This window comes from Poromitra crassiceps (genome assembly GCF_964638095.1).
Source record: "Poromitra crassiceps genome assembly, chromosome: 29".
Lineage (NCBI taxonomy): Eukaryota > Metazoa > Chordata > Actinopteri > Beryciformes > Melamphaidae > Poromitra > Poromitra crassiceps.
The window spans coordinates 6,509,816-6,534,053 of NC_139641.1; the positions used below are offsets into that span (position 1 = coordinate 6,509,816).

At 44.3% G+C, this 24,238-nt stretch overlaps 2 protein-coding genes across 2 annotated transcripts in view; one reads left to right on the plus strand and one right to left on the minus strand.

Moving 5' to 3' along the window:
* Positions 1–6,892, plus strand: part of LOC310799943 (NACHT, LRR and PYD domains-containing protein 12-like) — a gene marked incomplete at its 5' end in the record, with an annotated part of 149,267 nt that extends 142,375 nt beyond the window's left edge. The window contains 4 exons of the mRNA XM_083662552.1: positions 1,449–1,634; positions 4,008–4,178; positions 5,373–5,431; positions 5,680–6,892. Of these exons, the coding sequence (XP_083518678.1) occupies positions 1,449–1,634; positions 4,008–4,178; positions 5,373–5,431; positions 5,680–6,218 (955 nt within the window). The 3' untranslated portion in view covers positions 6,219–6,892. The remainder of the gene's footprint in view (positions 1–1,448; positions 1,635–4,007; positions 4,179–5,372; positions 5,432–5,679) is intronic.
* Positions 6,893–12,642: 5,750 nt separating this feature from the next.
* The window catches only part of LOC310799947 (ectonucleoside triphosphate diphosphohydrolase 3-like), a gene marked incomplete at its 3' end in the record, with an annotated part of 29,373 nt that continues 17,777 nt past the window's right edge, over positions 12,643–24,238 (minus strand). The window contains exons 5-10 of the mRNA XM_083662556.1: positions 24,007–24,166; positions 21,285–21,512; positions 19,523–19,792; positions 19,313–19,423; positions 16,488–16,625; positions 12,643–12,831 (exon numbers count right to left, since the gene is read on the minus strand). Of these exons, the coding sequence (XP_083518682.1) occupies positions 12,643–12,831; positions 16,488–16,625; positions 19,313–19,423; positions 19,523–19,792; positions 21,285–21,512; positions 24,007–24,166 (1,096 nt within the window). The remainder of the gene's footprint in view (positions 12,832–16,487; positions 16,626–19,312; positions 19,424–19,522; positions 19,793–21,284; positions 21,513–24,006; positions 24,167–24,238) is intronic.

Sequence of the window (24,238 nt, forward strand, 5' to 3'; positions counted from 1 at the left end):
TGCTGCACCTCTCTCTATTCCTGTCTCAAACCTCATGCTTTGATATCTTATTTAGATTGCTGCACCTCTCTCTATTCCTGTCTCAAACCTCATGCTTTGATATCTTATTTAGATTGCTGCACCTCTCTCTATTCCTGTCTCAAACCTCATGCTTTGATATCTTATTTAGATTGCTGCACCTCTCTCTATTCCTGTCTCAAACCTCATGCTTTGATATCTTATTTAGATTGCTGCACCTCTCTATATTTGCATTCATTAATAATCTGTTTACATAAGTTGTGTGACTGAAATGATCAAATAATAATATTTCCTTATCTTTTCATATCCATTAAGGCTGAGTGAATGTAAGCTGTCAGAGAGAAGCTGTGAAGCTCTGGCCTCAGTTCTCAGCTCAGTTCTCAGCTCCCAGTCCTCCAGTCTGAGAGAGCTGGACCTGAGTAAGAATGACGTAAAGGACTCTGGAATGAAGCTTCTCTCTGCTGGACTAGAGAGTCCACACTGTAGACTGGAAACTCTCAGGTCAGTATTACTGAGACTGTTCAACAGACCCCCATTTATATGTGGCTTTACATGCACATTAATATCAGTGAAGATTAGGGATGCACAATTAATCGTGTTTTCATCGCCATCGCAATATGAACATGCGCAATAAACACATCGCAAAGACTGCCTGAAACAAAAGTGGTTTTATTTACATGTGTCATGCATTCCCACTCAGCATCTGATCATTTTGTCTTGTGTTGTAAATCCAGCGTACACCTTTCCCTTGCAACAGTGCGCTCCGCCCCTCCGCCAAAGCCCAAACACGCTGTGTGTAGTTTCAGCTAGAGTCAGTGTGTATTTCATTTCTTTATTCATTGGGCAAGGCTATGTTTGTCGTCTATGTTAGCATTATTAAAGCATTATTAAAGCAGAAAGACATAGGAACTGTATAGCTAATATATTTGTTTATTTATCGCAAGTCGTATCGTCATCGCTATATTGAACAATGTTATCGCACATCGCAGATTTTCCTCCTATCATGCAGGCCTAGTGAAAATAGCTGACCTCTGTATTTTCCTGCTGATGTGAGTTTTGAAAGCAGCTGAGATACCAACATTTATCACATCTAGTTTCTATCCTGTGGTAGAATATTGCATCATCTCCTCTCTTTACTGCCTCTTTTGTTGAAACCTAAAGTAAAGGATTTATCACATTCTGTCACACATTGAGTCCAGAACTGAAATGAAAACACAAACCAGATCAGCTATAGTTCACTGTCACATCTCCAGCTGCTTCAGAATAGAGCAACTAGGATTTGAACCAGTGCTACAGGGAGTGACATCATCAGAGCCTAGATGCCATACTGAACTCTGTATCTATATTTGCATTCATTAATAATCTGTTTGTGTGAGCTGTGTGACTGAAATGATAAAATCATATTTCCTTATCTCTTCATATCCATTAAGGCTGAGTGGCTGTAAGCTGTCAGAGAGAAGCTGTGAAGCTCTGGCCTCAGTTATCAGCTCAGTTCTTAGCTCCCAGTCCTCCAGTCTGAGAGAGCTGGACCTGAGTAAGAATGACGTAAAGGACTCTGGAATGAAGCTTCTCTCTGCTGGACTGGAGAGTCCACACTGTAGACTGGAAACTCTCAGGTCAGTATTACTGACCACCATTTAAATGTGGCTTTACATGCACATTAATATCAGTGAAAATACCTGACCTCTGTATTTTCCTGCTGATGTGAGTTTTGAAAGCAGCTGAGATACCAACATTTATCACATCTAGTTTCTATCCTGTGGTAGAATATTGCATCATCTCCTTTCTTTACTGCCTCTGTTGTTGAAACCTAAAGTAAAGGACTTGTAAAGGACGAGCCCATCGGCTAACCGCAGTGAAAACATGTGACTGTCATCACCCTGTCTCCTCTCCAGCCCAAAAAAGAAGGAGCTAGGAGCCTCCATCTCCCTGAGCATGGAGAACCTAGCCCTCACAAGCACCCCCTTTGCTCGCTCCTGCAGGAACCCACCCAATTCCCTGTGCAGCTCAGCCAGGTTGTGCTGCAGCCCCAGTCTATCCTGACAAACCAGCTGCACATCCACTTCATAATGCTACTCTCCAGCCCACTTAACAGCCTTCTCACCTCTGCTGTGGACAAAGCAGTGTACTGCAGGCACAAGTGTCTCATATGAGCCTTACCAGCTAGTCAAACTCCCTCTTCTTCTCTCTCCATCGAGCCCAGAAAGCCTCAAAGCTATAGAGCAAAAGGTATCCTGCAACAGCAGTGTTTCTCAAATGGGGGTCCGGGGACCCCCAGGGGTCCGTGGCACTTTGCCAGGGGGTCCGCGAAAAGTTGGAAAATAAAAATATTTTTTTGTTTGTAAAAGCTTCATAGTTCAATGAAAATATTGTATGCTTTAAATCTAAAATGGTTCATGGATTACATTCTAATCTAACAAACCTACCAATTTAAAAGTAAATCACGTTACTGTGGAAACAATTAAGCTTAGCCCAAAATTTGAAATATTTATTTATGTCCACATAAATACAAGTATGCAAAGGACATAAACAGTAATAGTGCAGTGAAATGCTGGGAGTCAGTCAGTTACATGAGTGCCCAGACGGCAAACACAATAATGCATACACATAAGAAACACACAGGATGATAACATGACAGGTTGATATATACAGTTATACTGTAATGCAAGATAGCGCTCAGTATCCACTTCATGGATACAAAAAGCAGCGCCTCCTCCACAGTGCAGACTGCCCCCCTCAGCCCCTCCTCCTCCACAGTGCAGACTGCCCCCCTTAGCTCCTCCTCCTCCACAGTACAGACTGCCCCCCTCAGCCCCTCCTCCACAGTACAGACTGCCCCCCTCAGCCCCTCCTCCCCCACAGTGCAGACTGCCCCCCTTAGCCCCTCCTCCCCCACAGTGCAGACTTCCCCCCTCAGCCCCTCCTCCTCCACAGTGCAGACTGCCCCCTCAGCCCCTCCTCCTCCACAGTACAGACTGCCCCCCTCAGCCCCTCCTCCTCCACAGTACAGACTGCCCCCCTCAGAGAGAGAGAAAGGGAGAGAGAGAAAGGAAGGGACAGAAAGAGAGGGAGGGAGAGAAAGAAAGGGAGAGAGAGAAAGAGAGGGGGAGAGAGGGAGAGAGAAAGAGAAGGACAGAGAGAAAGAGATGGAGGGCGAGAAAGAGAGAGGGAGAGAGAGAACGAGAGGGGGGAGAGAGGAAGAGAGAGAGAAAGAGGGGGGCGGAGAGAAAGAGAGGGAGGGACAGAAAAAGGGAGAAGGAGAGAAACAGAGGGAGGGACAGAAGAGAGGGAGAGAAAGAAAGAGGTGGAGGGAGAGAAAGGGATGGATGGAGAGAAAGAGGGAGAGAGAGAGAGAAAGAAAAGGAGAGAGAGAATGAGGGGGAGGGAGAGAAAGAGAGGGAGCAGAGAAAGAGAGGGAGAGAAAGAGAGGGGGAAGAGGGAGAGAGAGAAAGAGAGGGGGAAGAGGGAGAGAGAGAAAGAGAGGGAGCAGAGAAAGAGAGGGAGAGAGAGAAAGAGATGGGGAAGAGGGAGAGAGAGAAAGAGAAGGAGGGAGAGAAAGATAGGGAGAGGGAGGGAGAGAGAGAAATATAGGGAAAGACAGAAAGAGGGAGAGACAGAAAGAGGGAGAAGGAGAGAAACAGAGGGAGGGACAGAAGAGAGGGAGAGACAGAAAGAGGTGGAGGGAGAGAAAGTGAGGGATGGAGAGAAAGAAAAGGAGAGAGAGAATGAGGGGGACAGAGAAAGAGAGGGGGAGAAAGAGGGAAAGAGAGAAAGAGGGAGATACAGAAAGAGAGGGAGGGAGAGAAAGAGAGGGAGAGAGAGAAGCAACAAGTGACAGAAAAAAGAAGTAGATGGAAAGAGAGAAACAGTCTGTCAGGCTGCAGACCCCATTTAAGTGTGTGTGTGTGTGTGTGTGTGTGTGTGTGTGTGTGTGTGTGTGTGTGTGTGTGTGTGTGTGTGTGTGTGTGTGTGTGTGTGTGTGTGTGCAGGTTGTCTTACTGTATGCTCTCAGAGGAAGGCTGTGCTTCTCTGGCCTCAGCTCTGAGCTCCAACCCCTCCCATCTGAGAGAGCTGGACCTGAGCTACAATCATCCAGAAGCCTCAGTGAAGCTCTTCTCTGCTGGACTGAAGGATCCAACCTGGAGACTGGAGACTCTCAGGTATGAAGAGACAACATCTGCTAGAAGACTGAGAGTCACACACATTGTCTCTGTCACACTGAGAAGATGAGGAATATGTTTCATGTTTAATGGAGGATATGAGTGAAAATCCTTCATATTGAAGGTTCTTAACACATTGAGTGCCAGCCATTTTTTCAACCTGTAGGTAAGTTGTGCCAGGGTTTTTTTTGAGGATTCTGGCTCATTTTACAAGAGCCGAGGATTATTTTCTGTTAAGAATTCGTGAACACCAATCATCTCAAAATAACTAATAGAATGTGTGCTTTCTCTGTCTAAAAGAGTTAGTTTGCAGAGTTAGTAGTTATGTAGATATTAGCCGTTGAGTACAGCATGGTTTCAGAGATTTTCAGAGAGTTTGGAGATAAATGGATTTTTAGAACCACCTCACGTGCCTGTGATTATGGGTGCCCTTGTCTCCCACTCTGTGCGCTCTCTCTCTCTCTCTCTCTCTCTCTCTCCTCTCTCTCTCTCTCTCTCTCTCCTCTCTCTCTCGAGAGAGAGAGAGAGGAGAGAGAGAGAGGGAGAGAGCGAGAGGGAGAGTTGCTTCAACTCCTCCCTCCGTGGGCGTTCTTCTTGGCTGCAGCGGCCGTCACAAGCTTGTCACCAGTGCTTTGCTGCTGTCCTGTGCCTGTGGCTGCGCGGCCGCTGTTTGAGGAAGTCGGGATGGACTCGCTCGCTTCTTGGAGTTTTGGTTGAGAGAAGCTTTTGCGATTCTGGTCATATTTATGCTGCGTGTTTCAAAGTGTGTTCCACCTGTAATCTATTATGTAAATTTGCAATCCCGCATCGCCAGCAATCAGCGCGAAAACGAAAGCGTTTTCCCCCATCCATTTTCATGAGAATGGCTGGGGTGAGAATGGCGTGACAAGTTAAAAAAATGCTTGCCTTCCTCTAGTCAGGAGAGCACTGTCGCCACTTAGTGGTCGGTAAAATAGATTATACACATTCTCTTGCTCCAATAGTGATCTCGAAGATGTAAAAGTTGTTGATTGATGTCCCACCGTCAAAAAAAAAAAATGTTTATGTAAGACGAGATATCTCGGCTCTGGCACTCAAGCGTTGGATTATGTAAGACGAGATATCTCGGCTATGGCACTTAACGTGTTAAATGTCCATGTTTCCATCATTAAAGAGAATCTGTTGGTCTGACTTCTTCCCTGTTTATTCCTCCAGTGTGGAACATGCTGGAGTACAGTGGTTGAAAAGCTGTAAAGTTGAAGCTGTGAGTAAATGTAAGTGTGTATTTTATTTAGTTTGATTCATAAAAACAAAGCAACACATTCAACTAGTGAGAAGGAAAGTGCATCTACAGCACAGTCTGTGACGTCCATTCATTCACATCCTGTGAGTCAGGAAGATGGCTGACATCATGTGACATCATCAAACTGCTGAGAAATGAACTGTCAATAAATCAACAAACAAACAAACATGTTTATTAGATGAGAAGCTGCTCCTGTAACGAGTCTTGTTGTCTCATCAGATGCCTGTGATCTCACACTGGATCCAAACACAGCAGAGAGAAACCTCCTCCTGTCTGAAGACAACAGAAAGGTGACGAGGGTGGAAGAGGAGCAGCCATATCCTGATCACCCAGAGAGATTTGACCGCTGGGCTCAGCTGCTGTGTAGAGATGGTCTGACTGGTCGCTGTTATTGGGAGGTCGAGAGGAAAGGAGGGGTTGAGATAGGAGTGACTTACAGAGGAATCAGCAGGAGAGGAGGGGGTGTTGACAGCAGGCTTGGATGGAATGAAAAGTCCTGGAGGCTGTACTGCTCTGATGATGGTTACAGAGCCTGGCACAATAACAGACACACAGACATACCTCCCCCCTCCTCCTCTCGCTCTAACAGAGTCGCAGTGTATCTTGACGGGCCTGCTGGCTCTCTGTCCTTCTACACAGTTTCCTCTGACAAACTGATTCACCTCCACACTTTCCAGTCCAAATTCACTGAACCACTTTACCCTGGGTTCTATCTGTCTGATGGTGACTCATCAGTGTCTCTGTGTCAGATAGAGTGAGACAGAAACACACTGTGACCAAACACAAACACCTAAAGTCACAATAGTGTTTGCATGCAAGTTCATTGCTCATGTGGTTGTGAACAGACATGATCTCTCTGTGTGTGCGTGTGTGTGTGTGTGTGTGTGTGTGTGTGTGTGTGTGTGTGTGTGTGTGTGTGTGTGTGTGTGTGTGTGTGTGTGTGTGTGTGTGTGAGAACAGTAACTGGACAGAGTTTTAACATCACATACAACAAGAACAGACATTTTAGTCTGAAAATGATCAACATAAATGAAGAATGTTTGATGTGTATAGTTTGAAACAGAACTTGTTGACTTGAATATGTCATTATTGTTGTCTTTAAATAAAGCAGTGTATTATTGCTCTGTTGTTAAATCAGTTGAGTGATGAAAATCAAGCAACATGTAACTGTTGATTGACATTAGTGTGTGATTGGTTGAAGATGTGACTGAGCCTCTGATTGGCCTTCATGTACAGTATCTACTAAGCACTAAGTACTCATGTGAAGCACTTAGCAGCTAAATGTGTCTCTGATGACATCATAACAGCAACAATGTAGAACTTTACATCACAGAATTATTACAAACTGTCTTCTGTCTCTGCTTTCATATGATGTCATGTATATGTTCATGTAGTCTGCATTGTTTGTATGGATTTATATGACACATGACTCACTGTATTTACTTTGTCTTGACAATCTTATGCTCACTTTTCTATCTTCTATTTCTTTGTTTTGATTTCCCTGAAATATATTTGTCTTTTATTGATTCTCTTTTTCATCCGTTCACTTTGGCAACACAGGAATGTTCTTGTCAACAAGCCAGTAAAGCAGGTTGAGACTGAAGGAGAGAGAGAGAGAGAGACTCACGCGCACTAGAGAGAGAGAGAGAGAGAGAGAGACGCGCGCACTAGAGAGAGAGAGAGAGAGAGAGAGAGAGAGAGAGACTCGCGCGCACTAGAGAGAGAGAGAGAGAGAGAGAGAGAGAGAGAGAGACTCGCGCGCACTAGAGAGAGAGAGAGAGAGAGAGAGAGAGAGACTCGCGCGCACTAGAGAGCGCGAGAGTCTCTCTCACTCTCTCTCTCTCTCTCTCTCTCTCTCTCTCGGGCGCGCGAGTCTCTCTCTCCCCCTCGTTCTCTCTCTCTCTCTTGGGCGCGCGCTAACAGAGCTACTCCATCTCGTGCAGGACGCTCCTTTACGTTCAGAGTAGAAACAACAAAGCCAGCCAGCCTGCACACATGCTGTAGTGGCCTGTTTAATCCACCAGAGGGCGACATTGCTCCACACAAACCCTCATCTTAAAGAGAACAGATCCCATTGTGCCAAAGTTGACCTTACTGAAAACTGCATGTTTTGCTTCATCGTATATTTTTTATTTTATTCACACAACATATAATGACACATACACAATATAGCCTACATACAACCATGAACTTAAAGCAGAAACACAGCCAGCCTCTCTCCAGCTGAATGAAAGACAAACAACTTAAGAGAAATGAGAGAAACTGTGGCAGAAAATAAACAATACAAATAATAAATGTGTCAGACAGAAAGAGGGAAAGAGAGAGAGAGAGGGAGGGAGAGAAAGAGAGGGGAGAGAGAAAGAGGGAAAGAGAGAGAGAGGGAGGGAGAGAAAGAGAGGGGAGAGAGAAAGAGAGGGAGGGAGAGAAAGAGGGGAGAGAGAGAAGCAACAAGTGACAGAAAAATCAAGTAGATAGAGAAACAGTCTGTGTGTGTGTGTGTGTGTGTGTGTGTGTGTGTGTTTACTATTAACAGAGTTCCCAGGGGTCCTTGAAAACCTTGAACGTTTGTGAATTTGAGGAAGAAATCAATGTCTTGAAAGTTTTTGAAAATAGATATAAATAGTCATTGAAAGTGGATGAATTTATATATTTCATGCAAGAATTGAAATTGAAGTTACTTCAAGTGCAACACAGCACATCTTCTGTAAAGCCTGTTAGTTCTCATAACAAATTCTCATTGTTGTAACAGTCCTGAACCTTGATCTGTATCTCAAAATATGCCGTGTTGGGTCCTTGAAATTGAGGGAAATGTTTAAGAAGGTGTGTTAAGTATTAATATAAAACTGAAAATAAAAAAAGGTGTGGGAACAATGTAGCTCAACTGATTTCATCGCTAGTGGATTAGTAATATTGTATTATTCTGTTTATTCAGCATACAGCCCAACACACCGGCATCTCATAGAGCAGCCAACGACATCCACTGTTATTAGTTGTTTTTATTAGATATGTTACATATGGAGTTATTATTAGCCATAATCAAAACACCAATAATACAGTCAGTGCATCAGATGAGAATCATGCATCATTCTCTGAGATGGAGCCAGCACGTTATTGTCAATGCTCCCCAAGTAGAATACAATGTACATAATTACACATTTGCAGGTGTTTCAACCATGCTGACTTTAATGATGTCCCATCAACTCTTTTTTATATAAAATGTTTCAGAATGATTTAATTTATATTGAAACAATGTCCCTCATTTGTTAACATTACTGTGTGTGTGTGTGTGTGTGTGTGTGTGTGTTTGTGCGTGCGTGCGTGTGTGATCCCTAACTATGGTATCAAGTGTTTTCTCTGCCAGTGGAATCCTCTGAATTGCTCAGAGAAGGTTGTAGTGTAAAGATATTTTTGCAGGATCACACATCTTTTTTATGGCTGTATAAATAACCTGCAAAGAATGAAAAGTCAGATTTGATGCCTACAGTATGTACACACAGTGAAAGTGTATCTACAGCATCCAGGACACAGATAACAGCCACATGCACAAGATCCTCAACGCAACATGTTCCTCATAACCTTCCTAAAATCCTCCACTGACTTTTTTGTAACACTTTAATTTAAATCATGTGCATTAACCTGTGAACCTATAAAGTATGACTATACAATAATACTCTATATTATAATACACTTTAAGGACTTCATGAAAATCGTCCCAAAACATAATTACATTACATTACATTACGCCATTTGGCAGTCGCTTTTATCCAAAGCGACTTACAATAACACATTTTTGTCAGCAATAGAGCAATCAACTATGGAGCACAGTCTATGACAACTACAACTTCTGAAGGAACAGTGGTACAAGTTTAGTTTAGGTTAGTAGTTTTTTTTTTTTTTTTAGAAAGAGAGAGAAAGAAGTTAGATCAAGAAGGGCCCAGATGGAGCCTGAAAAGGTGTGTCTTTAGTCTTTTCCGAAAGATCGGCAGTGATTCAGCCGTCCTGACCGAAGGTGGAAGCTCGTTCCACCATTGAGGTGCCAGGGACGAGAAGAGTCGAGATCGGGATGAGCGACTTTTGAGCCCCCGTAGCGAAGGAGGGGCGAGGCGACCTGCACTGGTGGAGGAGCGAAGGGAGCGCTGAGAGGTTTGGAACCTGACCATAGATTGCAGGTACAGGGGAGCTGACTGGTGTAGTGCCCTGTAGGCCAGTACCAGTGTCTTGAATTTGATGCGAGCCGAGATGGGAAGCCAGTGGAGGTCCTGGAAGAGGGGAGTGACGTGAGAGAATTTGGGTTGGTTGAATACCAGACGGGCTGCAGCGTTCTGAATGAGCTGAAGCGGTCGGTTGTCGGTGGCAGTTAGGCCGGCCAGGAGCACGTTGCAGTAGCCCAGGCGAGAGATGATAAGTGACTGGATCAGGAGTTGAGTCGCTTCTCTTGTGAGAAAGGTAATTACAAATACCACACAACAAAACGTTCAAATCGGATGTGCTGAAAAATAAAAATTACAACAGAGTTGCACCACTATAACAGTCCATTTTTGCTAAGCAGCTGCCCACTGCCCGAAACATGACGGGATATTATCCATCTCACTGAAAATGTTTTGGCTAGAAGTGGGCTAAATCGTGGCTACGTAGGCTATATAGACCATGTCAAAGAAATGAAACTAAACACCTTGTAATGTTGACTTACTTTCTTATTCTTATTTCTTGTTCTTATTTTAGTACACAAAGGGTTTGTATACTTTGTACTTACACGGTGTCAATATACTGTATTACATGATAGGGACATGTTCATTAAGTACATAGTGAATATTATTGTGCACAAGCCATGGTAAAGCATTTTCATACAAAGAAGACACGTTCAGTGCAAATGTAATACAGTGACAATCACAATCAGTAGGTGAGTGCATGGAAGTGAATGGACAAAGTGAGTCACGTGCTTCTGTGCGCATGCGTGTGTGTGTGTGTGTGCGCGTGTGTGTGTGTGTGTTGCCACTCTTTCGGGATATTCACACTAGGGGTTGCACGACTCCTGTTTTTTTTTAAGTCGACCTTTCTACCAATAAAGTCAAGTCGATGACGACTATCCGTCACGTGCAGCAGTGCAAGTTAAAAAAAAACGAGTCTTGGTCACTGAGTTGATGGCAGCAGCCTGCAACGCGCGAGGAATGTGAACATCTCTCTCGTAATGAACTTATCGTGCGTTCATGTGCTCCTCGGATACATCGTATTTAATGTGTTTACGAGTTGTACGCACATGAACGGCCCTTCAATATCGTATTTACGAGTGGGAATTTCGGACATGTCGATGCTACATGAGTTTCCGATGTGACGTTGCTTGAGGTTTCCGGGACTACAACAATGGCGGAAAGTATGAAGTCCGTGGCACCAAAAGACTGTAAAAAGTGATATATTTTGTTATTCTGTTCATAGCTATCATTTATTTTTAGTACTTGCACATTATGGCCTATGTAGCTATACCATAATGACCCACTACTTGCTGTTAGTAAGAAAACACCAGCCACGAGAGAACAAGCGTCCATGTTTGTTGCTCTTTCCGACCCAGAGCACTTGAACGGTGTGCTGTCGTAATTACCACGTCACCACTGGTAAATATGATATATCCAAGCTCATAATACCACCATTTCTGCTAACAGTTTGATGGCCGGCCTGCACGTTATTTCACTGTGACATTTCATCATGCAGCTCTCACTGCAACTCCCGCACGCACCAACTGGAAGCTGGCTAAACTCTGGATAGAAAGCGTGTATTTTTGTACGTCTCTCCTCTTCCTTAACCATCTTCTCCTCTGGGCTCTGCAGAACCCGTATTTCCCCCTCAGCAGCTCCTTAGGGATTTCAGGTCTGGTGCCGTGGGTCACACCACACTGTCAAGAGGAGGAACCGATCCCTGTACTGAACTCGCAACAAGTAACTCCCATGGCAAGAAAAACAATCAAGAATGTGCAAATCCACATTGCTCTAAGCCTAATAACATCGCTTACTACTTTAGAAATGGGCCCATAGAAAAGGTTGGAAAGAGACACAAGATAAGAAGAGCAGGTCTGGCAGGCTGCTGCCCAGGGGGGGAGCAAGTCTCAAACCAGGTAGGTGTTGGTAGTAACGTTGACTCGTGGTCAGGCACGGACTGCATAATCGGGCACGTCGGGCAAATGCCCGGTGGCCTGGCCTGGCCTGCAAAAAAAAAAAAAAATGTTGGTGCCCGCAGTCAGGCCACTCACTGAACAGCAGGCCAGGCGCCGCCTATTGGTTTACTAGTGGTTTTATTACTTTATTCAGGATTAAAGTGGGTGCATCTCATTGTAAAATAGGACTCAGCCCAAATTGGGCTTCAAACGGCCCAAATCTGGCTTCAAACAACCCAAATTGGGCTTCAAACGGCCCAAATTGGGCTTCAAACGGCCAAATTGGGCTTCAAACGGCCCAAATTTTTCGGCGGCGACAAAGGTCGCCGGCGCGCACATCGGCCTATATCGGCCTGGCCTGCTTGGTATCTAATGCCCGGCCTGAATTATGATCCCAGTCCGCCCTTGCTCGTGGTAGTAACTCGTGGTAGTAACGTTGACTCGTGGTAGTAACGTTGACTCGTGGTAGTAACGTTGACTCGTGGTAGTAACATTGACGTGTTGTTTCGTCGACTAGTCTATGCAACCCCTCAATTCACACCGCACAGACTGCTACAATATCACCTCTTTGACTTTAAAACCGCCATGTCTAGTGCATATGGCAGATTCTGAAAAAGTTGATTGATACCCCCCAAAAATGTATCCCATTACTTTAGTCTAGCTGGAGTATACAGTACCTGAAGTGCAAAATCAACTTGGGCTTGTTTTATACTTGTTTTAGAGATAAATCTATGTTTACTATCTACCAAGTGGAAGAAAACTATCTCAGAACAGTAACTGAATGTCCCATCTCAAGCCGAAGATGCTAGCAGGATATATACAAGCTGGGTGCTTTCAGTCTCTTGGCCACTTCACTGGTTTGTCATTCAATGGCTCCGGGCTCAAAAAAGATATGAACATTCATGATTAACTTTCCATTGGAGAACCTGGTCACATGTTACTGTAGCTCCTCCCGGCTACAGCGGTGGTCGAGGCTTACAATGACAGGCCGGGGGTCCCTTTTGTGAGTGTTGTAGCTGCTTTGACCTCTGACCACTTCAGTAGCAGGTGCGAACGAGGAGGATGCAGAGGAAGACGACGGTGATGATGGTGAGAGCGGAGAAGAGGAAGATGAGGCCGGAGAAGACGGGTCCCGCCATGGGGAGGATCGTCTTCGCCTCGGACGGGATCATGTTGGACATGCCCAGCATGTAGCCCAGGGCCCAGCCTACACTGGTGTCCTTCACCTGGAGAGGAGGGGAGGGGAGAGGAGAGGAGAGGAGAGGAGGGGAGGGGAGGGGAGGGGAGAGGAGAGGAGGGGAGAGGAGAGGAGAGGAGGGGAGAGGAGAGGAGGGGAGAGGAGAGGGGAGGGGAGGAGAGGGGAGAGGGGAGGGGAGAGGAGAGGAGGGGAGGGGAGAGGAGAGGAGAGGGGAGGAGAGGAGAGGAGAGGAGGGGAGAGGAGGGGAGGGGAGAGGAGAGGAGGGGAGGGGAGAGGAGAGGAGAGGGGAGGAGAGGAGAGGAGAGGAGAGGAGGGGAGGGGAGAGGAGAGGAGAGGGGAGGGGAGGGGAGAGGGGAGGGGAGGGGAGAGGAGAGGAGAGGAGAGGAGAGGAGAGGAGAGGAGAGGAGAGGAGACGAGGGGAGAGAAAAGAGGAAGATTCACTTTTGTCATTTTGTTCTACAGATTTCCCACACCTTCTTAAAGATGAAAACATCCTTCTCAATATACTTTCTACAGGTGCTACTTTATTCCTTCAAAAGTTGCAGCTGTCATAAGATTGTGTTGCAAAATTGATTTCTCTACTGTTGACAAAATGTGATAATTGTAAGTCGCTTTGGATAAAAGCGTCTGCGTGCCAAATGACGTAATGTCATGAAATTCAAGGACTTTTCGAGGATTTTCCAGTCCAAATTCCCTTATTAAATTCAACGACCCGACACGGCATCGTTTGAGACACGGATCAAAGTGACTGTTAGAAACACTTTGGATTTCCCCTGAAGTCAACAGTGTCAAAACAGGCCTGTCGTGACAAACTGAACCGATCCCCGGGGCCGTACGTGACTCAGAACAGCCGTCTGGTTTCTCTGTAGTACAGTGTGTCTGCTTTGTAACGTCCTCTTAAAGGAGCTATATCCATGTGTCCCGCTCCAGATCCCCCCAGAGGCAGGAGCGGGCACAGCAGCACAGTATCTGGCTTGTTAACAGCTTGTGGAATGTGGGGGGATAGCCCCAGGCCCAGTGAGGGAAGCCCCTTGTTTTCAGTGAATGAGTCATAAAGGGTCATTATAATCATGTGCTATTTGGAAACAGTGACTGTGATGTGTAACTTGTTTCTGGAGGGCTACTTTCTTGTTACCCGACATGAGTAATGGACTGAATGTCAGCCTGGGAATCTCCTTCTACTGAGGGACCACCATTGTTGAAAGAGCCTCGGTGTCCCCAGGGTGCAGGCATGGAATAAATCACTCTGGCATCGACTTTTTTTGTCTGTTGTCTGTCTGTCTGATGATGAGTATGAGAGGCATCCGTCTCTGCATGCATAGCTCCCAATGTGTGGTTTAATCCGCTTAGCACGGGGAGCAAATCAACTCTCAATAACTGTCAAACTATTCATCGTTCATCTAGTTTGACAGTTATTGAGAGTTGATTTGAGTTAATGAGTTATTAATTTGAGTTAGTGTGGACCAGTGATGTCACTGGTCCACACTTTAACACTCAATAACTGTCCAATTAAATGACAGACTTTCAAAACCGTTTACAGTTTTCTGATATACTACTGATGTTCTAATGATACAAAGCTGGTTGAAAATGGGCGGAGTGTTCCTTTAATGTGCTGCAACGTGTCAGCCCAAGGACAGCCCAAAACCTATTGTCATATTGATGTATTTTCTCATATTATTCTCTCACTCTTTGTCTAATGTGAGAGCTTTTGTTGCAACAATAGAGAATACATGATAGAGCATGCAGCAGATAGAATAGAGTAGCACAGTGTCTAATGGGAAGAAATTATCTTTGATTTCTGTCTTCTTAATGACTTCCTATTCACCTTATTCACCACGCCCACTTTTTCTCTCTTCCGCGTTCAACGCAAACGTATTTGTTCTTCCGGTTCAGCGCTAGTTGCCTTCTGTGGCTAATATTAGCCGCTAGTTAGTTATGTTATATGGCAGTAAAATGTCACTGAATGACCAAATTCGATTGATATAACTTTTAACCATTTCGAGTAACACTGTTTCCATACGGATCACCAGCGTTAGTTTGTTGTTTATAACGTAGCTATATTCATAACGTTTCTATCTCGGATGCGTTATTTCGAATCGCACATAGGTTACGGCTGGCGCAACCTATGTGGGTTTCAGGACGTAACAGCCTCGACCCCACTAACGTCATCTTTAGAGCACAATATTCCTGGAATTCAAGTGAATAGAGTCAAAGTCTTCCTACTTCCTGCTTCAGCATACGAACCAAAATATCAATGTCGGTGAACGGCGAAATACTCTTTTTTTTAAATCCTGTTGGAATTGTGCCATGAAGTCCACATGTGATTTTTCCTCACTTTAAATGGGAACTTACCCCCCCAGATATGTGACAAAATGGCTGCTGCTTGATTTAAAAAAACAAAACAAATAAAAGAAGCAGAAGAGTGTCTCCTCTTGTCTCACTACACTCTTTGGCTGTGTTCAGAACATTGTTTGTTTCAGACTGGAAAAATAAACCGGAAACGGCGCCATGACACTTTTCCGCGCATAGAGGAAAACACATGATATCAGAGTGTATCAGAGATAGAGTACGTTATAAATATAGCCACATTATACACAACTAACCAACGCCGGTCGTCCGTATGGAAACAGTGTTACTCGAAATGGCTAAAAGCTATATCAATTTGGTCATTCAGTGGCGTTTTACTGCCATGTAACATAACTAACTAGCCGCTAACATTAGCCACAGTAGGCGATTACCCACGATGCCTTGCGCTGTTAAAGGGCTTGTGCTAAAAACGGGTCCATTGGAGTGAATCGAGATGTTGCAACTCTCCTGGTGTGAACTACAGTAATAATGACATGGAGGCCGTGACATAACAGACAGCCACATTTGGGACATTTTGGTTGGAGGCAAAAAAAAAGCAGGTTTGAACCCATAGAGGGCACTTTGCTGCCTGAAAATGATACACTTTGTACAATTGTAACAGATTGGTCTTAAATGTGGAGATTTTGACCAGAACCCTTCACATACCACACCAAAAGCTTAAAAGCTGAAGAAAAAGTGTTTTGCATGTCAAGAAAGCTGCAGTTTGTCGTAAAACGCAAACGTAACATTTTCTCTCGTCTTGCACAATATAGGTCACACCAACACCGACATGGCCTAGCGGGAGAGAGAGAGAGACTATGACTTCACTTGAACTGATTTATAACTTATAGTGCAACCGTTTTATGACAAACTGCGACTTTCTTGACTTACAAAGCTATCTTTTAAATGGAAAAACCATGTAAGGGTTAGGGTGGTGAACGGCGAGAGACAATCATTTTTTTTATCTAGTTTGAATTAATTCAAACGAGATAAAAAAATGATTGTCTCTCGCCGTTCACAACCACTCATATTTTATTTTATTTATTTTATTTTTTTACATACGTGCACTGCCAAGAGTAGCGGCAGCATTACTGTATAAACCAGAGACCAGACTATATCAAAAACATAAACACACAGTGGCGTCTTTCATGCATGCTAGCAAGCGAAACTGCTGTCTGTCTGACCACAGACTGTAGAAAGAGACGCAGGATAGCCAAGCGAATGTGATTGGATGAACGTTTGATGCTATAGGCCAATCACAGGCAGAGAGGGTGCCTCCAGCCTCTCTATTGCAGCTCAGATACAACAGTGTCTACCATCTTTCCTTTTTTGACCCACCTCTCTTTGGAAGTAGATGTTTCTCCAGGTCTCTTTGTCGAACTTGTATCCGTCCGCCAGCAGGGTGAACACATAGTGACCAGAGTAGCAGTACGTCTTGAGGAATCGCTCAGAGATCCAACGCTTCTCTTCCTTCAGCTGCAAGACAGAAGAAACAAAGATCAGAGTCTGAGGTGCATGTTCATGTGATGGAAGTTCTCTGTCATTTAAGAGACTTGGAGGAAAGAGTTGTCTTTGATTGCTTGCAAACAGACCCGATATTCACCCCCCCAAAGTGTATGAAGCAAAAGGCGCATAACAGCAGTTCTAGACCCCTTAATTGAAGATATGATATCATACTTGGCTCATGATCAAATAGAATGGTAAAGTTCCAGAGATAAGGAATTTCTTGTGCTAACGAGGACCAATTAATTTAGCCCCTAGCAGCTATCTTTCTCCAGGTCAGGTCCAAGGTATGACAGAACTGGTTTGCAAAATCACACAGAGAGATAAGATCACATAAAAGAGAATAGAGTCAGGGATAGAATATTATTATAGTATAATTTCCTCCACAGTTGAGTGAAGTGAATGTGAAATGCAGAAATAAAAATGACTGCAGACAGACAACACGTTGCTGTGACAACAAGCCCAAACTGAGTCTGTTTGTGCCTGTCAACATGGCTGTTGGCCGTGTTGACAGCTGTTTCAGCAGTTCCCAGTCTTCATCTGTAATTATTATTATTCCTTGGAAACAGCGGCCACTACAGGTCACAGGGAGGTAATTCTGCAGTAGTGTCAAAGATGTTATTGTTAGAGAACGACTCTAACCTTGCAAGGCATGCTGGATTTGCACGAGCTCATGAGACTAGTCAGCTAGCATGGAAACAGCGGCCACTACAGTACATTTGAACATTTTACCAGGTATACATACAATTTACTACTTAAAACCAGTGTTGGGAACGTTACTTTAAAAAAGTAATTAGTTATAGTTACTCACTACTTGTTCCAAAAAGTAACTGAGTTAGTAACTGAATTACTCTATAATAAAAGTAACTAGTTACCAGGGAAAGTAACTATTTGGGTTATCTCCACCTTGAAAATGCCAAATTTTCATGGATTGCTGCAAACCTGAGGGTACCCTCACGGGCCCCTCGGGCCGACCAAAACGGGCCGAGGCCGGGCTTGTTTTTTATTTATTTTTAATTAATAGGTCCGGGGTCGGGCCGTTTCAATAATTCAATTAAATAATGTTGTATTAGCGTACTCGCTTGATTTTACACAGCAGAGCACAGTCAGACAAAGAGGAGGAGTGCACAGACACTCCCCCAGCCACAGACAGACCCTCACGTGACGTTAGTAGCTGTAGACAGCTCCCGAAGAGAGATAGAGAGAAAAAACAAGCCGTTTGTGCCGTGTCCGTCCATGTACAGCGAGCAGACAGCTCCCGAACACAGAGAGAGAGAGAGAGAGAGAGAGAGTCAAATAGAGAGACAGACAGAGAGAGGCTGCGCAGGACGGCCGCGCGGCGACGCAGCACGCAGAACAGAGAGGGAGAGAGATGTGTCATTATATCGTAATATTGGCTTCGGGCCTCGCAACGGGCTGGATCGGGCACGGGTCTGCATGTCACGGGCCGGGGAGGGCTCGGGCCGAAATTTCAGGCCCGCGCAGCTCTCTACTCCGGACTCGCCATTTCTGCTGCTTCCTCGAATCTGTTTGGTGTGTCTGTGTGTGTGTGTCGCCCGTGTCCTGACTCCTGGCTCGTGTGTAACACTGGCTCCGATTGGCTACCATGAAACACATGACTCTGCCTTAGCCAATCATAATCGTTTATCTCGTTATGTTAACCCACCCGGTCTCCTCACTTGACAACACTAGTGTAGGCTACGGGTAGTTTACTCAATCATTTCATAGTAATGCACCGCATTTAGCGTTCAGTAACGATAACGGCGTTGTAACGACGGAAACAGTAATTAGTTAGATTACCCCGTTACTGAAAAAATAACGGCGTTACCTAACGCCGTTCTTTTAAACGGCGTTATTCCAAACACTGCTTAAAACTAACGAGTAGGGGGGGTGTAAAAGCGCTCGCCTAGCGGAGACCAGGATTCAATTCCCGGTAGCGGTACTTCCGGCTTGGTCAGACGTTCCTACAGACACAATTGGCCGTGTCTGCGGGTGGGAAGCCGGTGGGGTATGAGTCCTGGTCGCTGCAGTAGCGCCTCCTCTGGTAGGTCGCGGTGCCTGGTGGGACGGGGGGGGGGGGGGGGGGGGGTAGCATGATCCTCTCACACGCTATGTCCTGCTGGTGAAACTCCACACTGCCAGGTGAAAAGAAGCAGCTGGCGACTGTACATGTTGTGCAGGAAGCATGGTGCTAGTCTACAACTCTCCCCAGATCGGTAGAGGGGGTGGAGCAATGACCTGGGACAGCATGGGGGATTTAATGTGGCATTATTGGAGCAAAAAGACTGCACACTTGTGAGTTGGCCAAATACAATTTGAGAAAAAATTGGAGAAAACAATTATATAATAAATAAATAAATAAAATAATGACTCATTATACAACTACTGGTAAAAAAAAAAGCCATTTTCTGCCTGTATAGCATATTACTCAGTAATTACCAGGCAATGAGCAGTCTATCAGTGTTGTAAGTACCGTTATTGCAGACAAAATAACCACTAGACTAGACCTTACAATACAATTACTGGTAAAAAAAACACTTGCATTACTCCGTAATGACCAGTCATTGTAAAGCTATTACTAGTTATTACATCTATTTTACTCTTCAATCTGCCTCCTTCCTTTGCACTGTAGCAGCAGCAGGCAAATTTGAGAAACGTACAACTGTCCAGTGTGTGTGGCAGAATTCCTTCACTGCAGCCTCGAATCCCTCCAGCTCTGAGGTTCTGTTCATCCCCAGAGCCCTGGCAGTGAAGAAGAATCCAGCATATGCCTTGAGGGGACAACAGACAGAGTTGTAGTTCATTATTATGAATGCACCCTATACAGTATATGTCTGTGTGTGCGTGCAGCTTGTGTCACAGTGGGTTACCATAAACTCCCCAGTGACGGGTGGCTGCTCGATGCCATTGAAGGAGCAGTTAGTAACTGCTCCAGAGCAATTCGTGAAGTCAAACAGGGACTTGACGACGCTCCGGCACTTGTCCGAGTCCGGAGCCCCCACCATGAAGATGTCTTGGTCTGGGTTGTAGTTGGCCGGCTTCTCTGTGCACTGCGTTTCATAGATGAACGAGGCCTTCACGGTGATGTTGAAGCCCTCCGCGTAGCACGGGTTGGGAACGTAGGTGGGGTCCTGCGATGCCTGGAGGGTTAAGAGCAGGTGGAGAAGGGGAGATGAAAGGCAAGGACCCAACACAGACACATATCAATGTTAATTACTATTACAATTACATTTTTATAATGAGAACTAGCGGACTTTACAGATAAGTAAAAAGAAAATCTATTATTGCACACAATCTATAAATTCAAGCACTTTCAATGACCCATGTCTATTTTCAAAAACTTTCAAGACCTTGATTTCAAGGACCAGTGGGAACCCTGAGAGGAAGAGGGGAGTGTACCATTTGTTTACAATGTTTCTTATGATGGAACAATGTGCTTATCTCACAATACGATTTAATACGTGATGAAATTAAGCTAATATCACAATTTATTTTTCTGCCCCACGATACATATCGTCACATTGGGGCCATTTACACCTGGCATTAACATGTGTTTTCTGTGATCAGATTGCAATCAGATTGTCTTTTATCACTTGAAGGTGTAAACACCCCCAAAACGCATTGAAGATGGATTGCAATCTGATTGGCCAAACCACCTCCGGAGGTGGTCAGGGATGCATTGTGTACACATTGAACACAAGTGTAAATGCAATGTGTCCTCTCAATCTGGATACAGCAACTTTATGCGGATTGAATGAATTTACAGTCCCAGTTAGACAGGCATTAAATTAGATATGAGTTCCAGTTTTATGGGGGGGGGGGGAGTTCAGTTGAGTTTAAGAGGAGGTAGTTTGTGTGTGTGTGTGTGTGTGTGTGTGTGTGTGTGTGTGTGTGTGTGTGTGTGGGGGGCGGGGGGGGGGGGTTGTTGGTGAGGTCCTTGGCGGAAGGGGTTTCCGGGCCTTGTTGGTGAGGCTGATGGCGGTTGGGAAGAAGCTGGTCTTGTGGCGGGTGGTTCTGGTCTTGGCAGACCTCAGTCTCTTGCCGTGGGGGAGTGTCTTAAAGAGTTTGTGGCCAGGGTGGGAGGGGTCGGACATGATCTTGCGAGACCGCTTCAGTGTCCTGGCTGCGTGCAGGTCCTGGAGGGATGGCAGGTTGCATCCGATTATCTTCTCAGCGCAGCGGATGATGCGCTGAAGTCTGTTGATGTCTTTGAGAGTGGCAGCAGCATACCAGACGGTGATGGAGGAGGTGAGGATGGACTCAACGATGGAAGTGCACCATCGTGGCCTTTGGCCTACGGCCTTTAGCATGCGCAAGCAGTGCTGCACTTTTACACTCATAACATATTCTCATAGCATCTCTCCCTCTAATTACTATGATCTTCAAGTTAGTATTTTCTTACAAGCTACCAGAGATACAGTAATGAATTTTCTCCCAGCCTAGCTGGATGATCAATATCCTTAACGACATAATGCATCCTTGACTGGTCTCCCTTTGCCGGTTAGCAGCTCAAGGACAGATTATATAGAAACATAGTGAATCCTTGAGAGATACCATCTGTGCACACACACACACACACACACACACACACACACACACACACACACACACCAAAGACAAGCTGTGTGGTACCTTGACTATTTTGTCCAGAACTTTCTTCTCGACCTCGTTCTTGCCGTAGCAGAGGAAACTGTGTGTGTAGACGTTGTAAGGATAGCCGTACAGTTGGACCGGCATGTAGTCGGTCCCCGTGGCCCCGTCTGTGACCGCAAAGGCGATCTGGGTGGACGCCCCGCCGAGGTCCATGGACCCCACTGTCTTTGCCCCGTCAGGACGGACATAGGCGTTCCACAGGTTCTTCTGCAAACACAATGGAAGAAGGACAACTTTTGCAGACCTTTTATTATGGTGGCCTACAAACTGCTGATATAACACAAATTCACATTTTACAATAGAGATTATGAATAGAGATGTTAATTCCCCCCCCCCCCCCCCCCCCGATTTTTTTATCCCCCATTAGTGCTAATTTAATTTATTTATCCTGGTTGCTGCTCCACCCTCTGCCGATCTGGGGAGAGACGAAACTGGCTCCATGCTTCCTCCGAGACATGGGCAGTTAGCCAGCCGCTTCTTTTCACCTGACAGCGGAAGCTTCACCGGTAGGACATAGCACGTGGGAGGTTCACGCTATTCCAACCAGTTCCCCTCCCTCCGAACAGGCGCCCTTAACGACCAGAGGAGGAACCACATTAGCGACCAGGATATTGCATGTTTTGGTTCCTATATGAAGGAAGCCCCCGGGAGGCACGGGGAGAACATGCAAACTCCACACAGAAAGGCCCTTTTGACGACCCCACCCGGGCGGTGGGCACTCGAGGACATGCGGACGGGCACGCATTCCTTCAGTGTTCACAGCGTCCCAGGTGGGAATCGAACCCAGGACCTTCGAGCTGTGAGGAGGAATAGAGATGTTAATAATACTGCTTTGTCTTTGTTTTTTTGGCTTGAGAACAAGAAGCATCATCCATCGCTGAGCAGATGAAAATGTGAGTGTGTGGGAAGAAATAGGGAGTGTGTTGAAGTTACAGTCGGCAGGGAGTTTGTCCCAAAGCAGACATTACTGGCTGCAAAGTGAGGTTTGAAAGCCAGATATCTCTGTGCTCAGTGATATGATATATATGCAGTGTTGGGCAAGTTACTTTCAAAATGTAATATACTACATATTACTAGTTACTTTCATTTGAAAGTAATAAGTTACTTTACAATATTACTTTCTGTGTAGAGTAACTCGTTACTTATTACACTACTTTTGCATTACTTTCACCAAAACAACAGCAGCAGCAGAATGACATCGCCGCCCCGGAACCATCCCGAAAAATAATTTCAACCGCCTTGAAGTCAGTGTAAACAGTCCAAAATTCTAAATGTTATTCTTTTCCTTTGTTATTGTCATCTATAGTGGTTATTTGCATAAAAACAGGAAATGATTAGGAAATGATTGTATCTTTTTGAAATATGTGCTTTGATTTAATTAAATGTAACTCAATTTGTAACTTGAGTTACTTGACAAAGTAACTGGTATAATATTACTGAAATCCTATAAGTAATACGTTATATTAATGAGTTACTGCTAAAAGTAATATATTACATGTAGTATGTTCCTTTTGTAATGAGTTACCCCCAACACTGATGATATGATATGAATATCTATGTCAACCTGCAGGCATTTTGTGCTATGGAAGCAAAGGAAATATTACATATTAATGTATTGCCCCTTAAATTCTGTCAAACTTTGCAACGATATAGATAAAAAATATATGAGTTTTCAAGACACCAGCTGAAGCAAAACAAGTCTTTGGCCCAGCACATTAAGGTGACTACAAGAAGACTGGACTCATCTTTCTTTCCAATCGCATTTCCCCCAGTTTACAGTCTACAGTCTAGATGATATATATATATATATATATATATATATATATATATATACTTCATTTGTTCCTATCCTTCTAACACGCCCCGCAGGAGCGTTGCACTTCTAACGTTAATTATATAAAAAAAAAAAAAATATATATATATATATATATATATATATATATATATATATATATATATATATATATATATATGGCTATTATAATAATAGTGGTAATAATGATATATATAGTTAGATCTATGCTTTACATGAATCTATAGCACTATATTGTATTGCACTATAATTATTATTGCTGCTTATTACTGTTTACATATAAATAGGTATATAATATATATGCAGATTTATATTGTTATAGTATAAGATCAAGCACATTATATACATTTGCATTATTTTAGCATTGTAGTGCATTATGTTTATTGCTGCTATATTATTGTTACGGTGCTATTGTTGGAACCCCCTACTGGACCAGACTTGAATGTGCATGGTGAACTCTTAGCTTTTACCTAATTTTACCTCATTTAAATTTTTAAATTTTTAACTTTTAACTTTTTAACTTAGCATTTGGTTCTTACTCTATTTGACTGCACTATGTTTTTAACTAATTTGACTGTACTGTTGTCTTGTCTGTCTCTACATGTGCACAGTCTTGGAGTGGCTGCGGCCCTAATTTCACTGCTCATTACAACTGTGATGCTGTATGTGACAATAAAAACCTTGAACCTTGAACCTACTACTGCTATCCTTATTAGAAGAGAGTTGGATTGCCATATTGCATCATCTCATCAAAATAAATAGTTTAAATCCAAAAGTGTGAGTTTTCCCGACTGAACTACTAAAAACCAATCTACTGAATGTACCAACCGATGTAGGCCACTGTATTATATGTGACATTTCAGTTCATTTCTGCCATGTTTTGCTTACCTCCAGGAAGTTTCCCATGAGGTAGTTGACAGTGACCCACCCATACAGGCCCTCTTCCTCTCCAGTGATGATGGAGGCATCTTGGAACATGAAGGGCAGAGACCCCAGGTAGCTTCTGAGGCTGGTCATGATCTCATTGGACCTCTGCTCGTCCTGCAGACTTGAGGGGCAAAGCAGAAGATGGATCAGGATTGGAGTCGGTGTCGAAAAGGGGATCAGAAATGGATCGCGA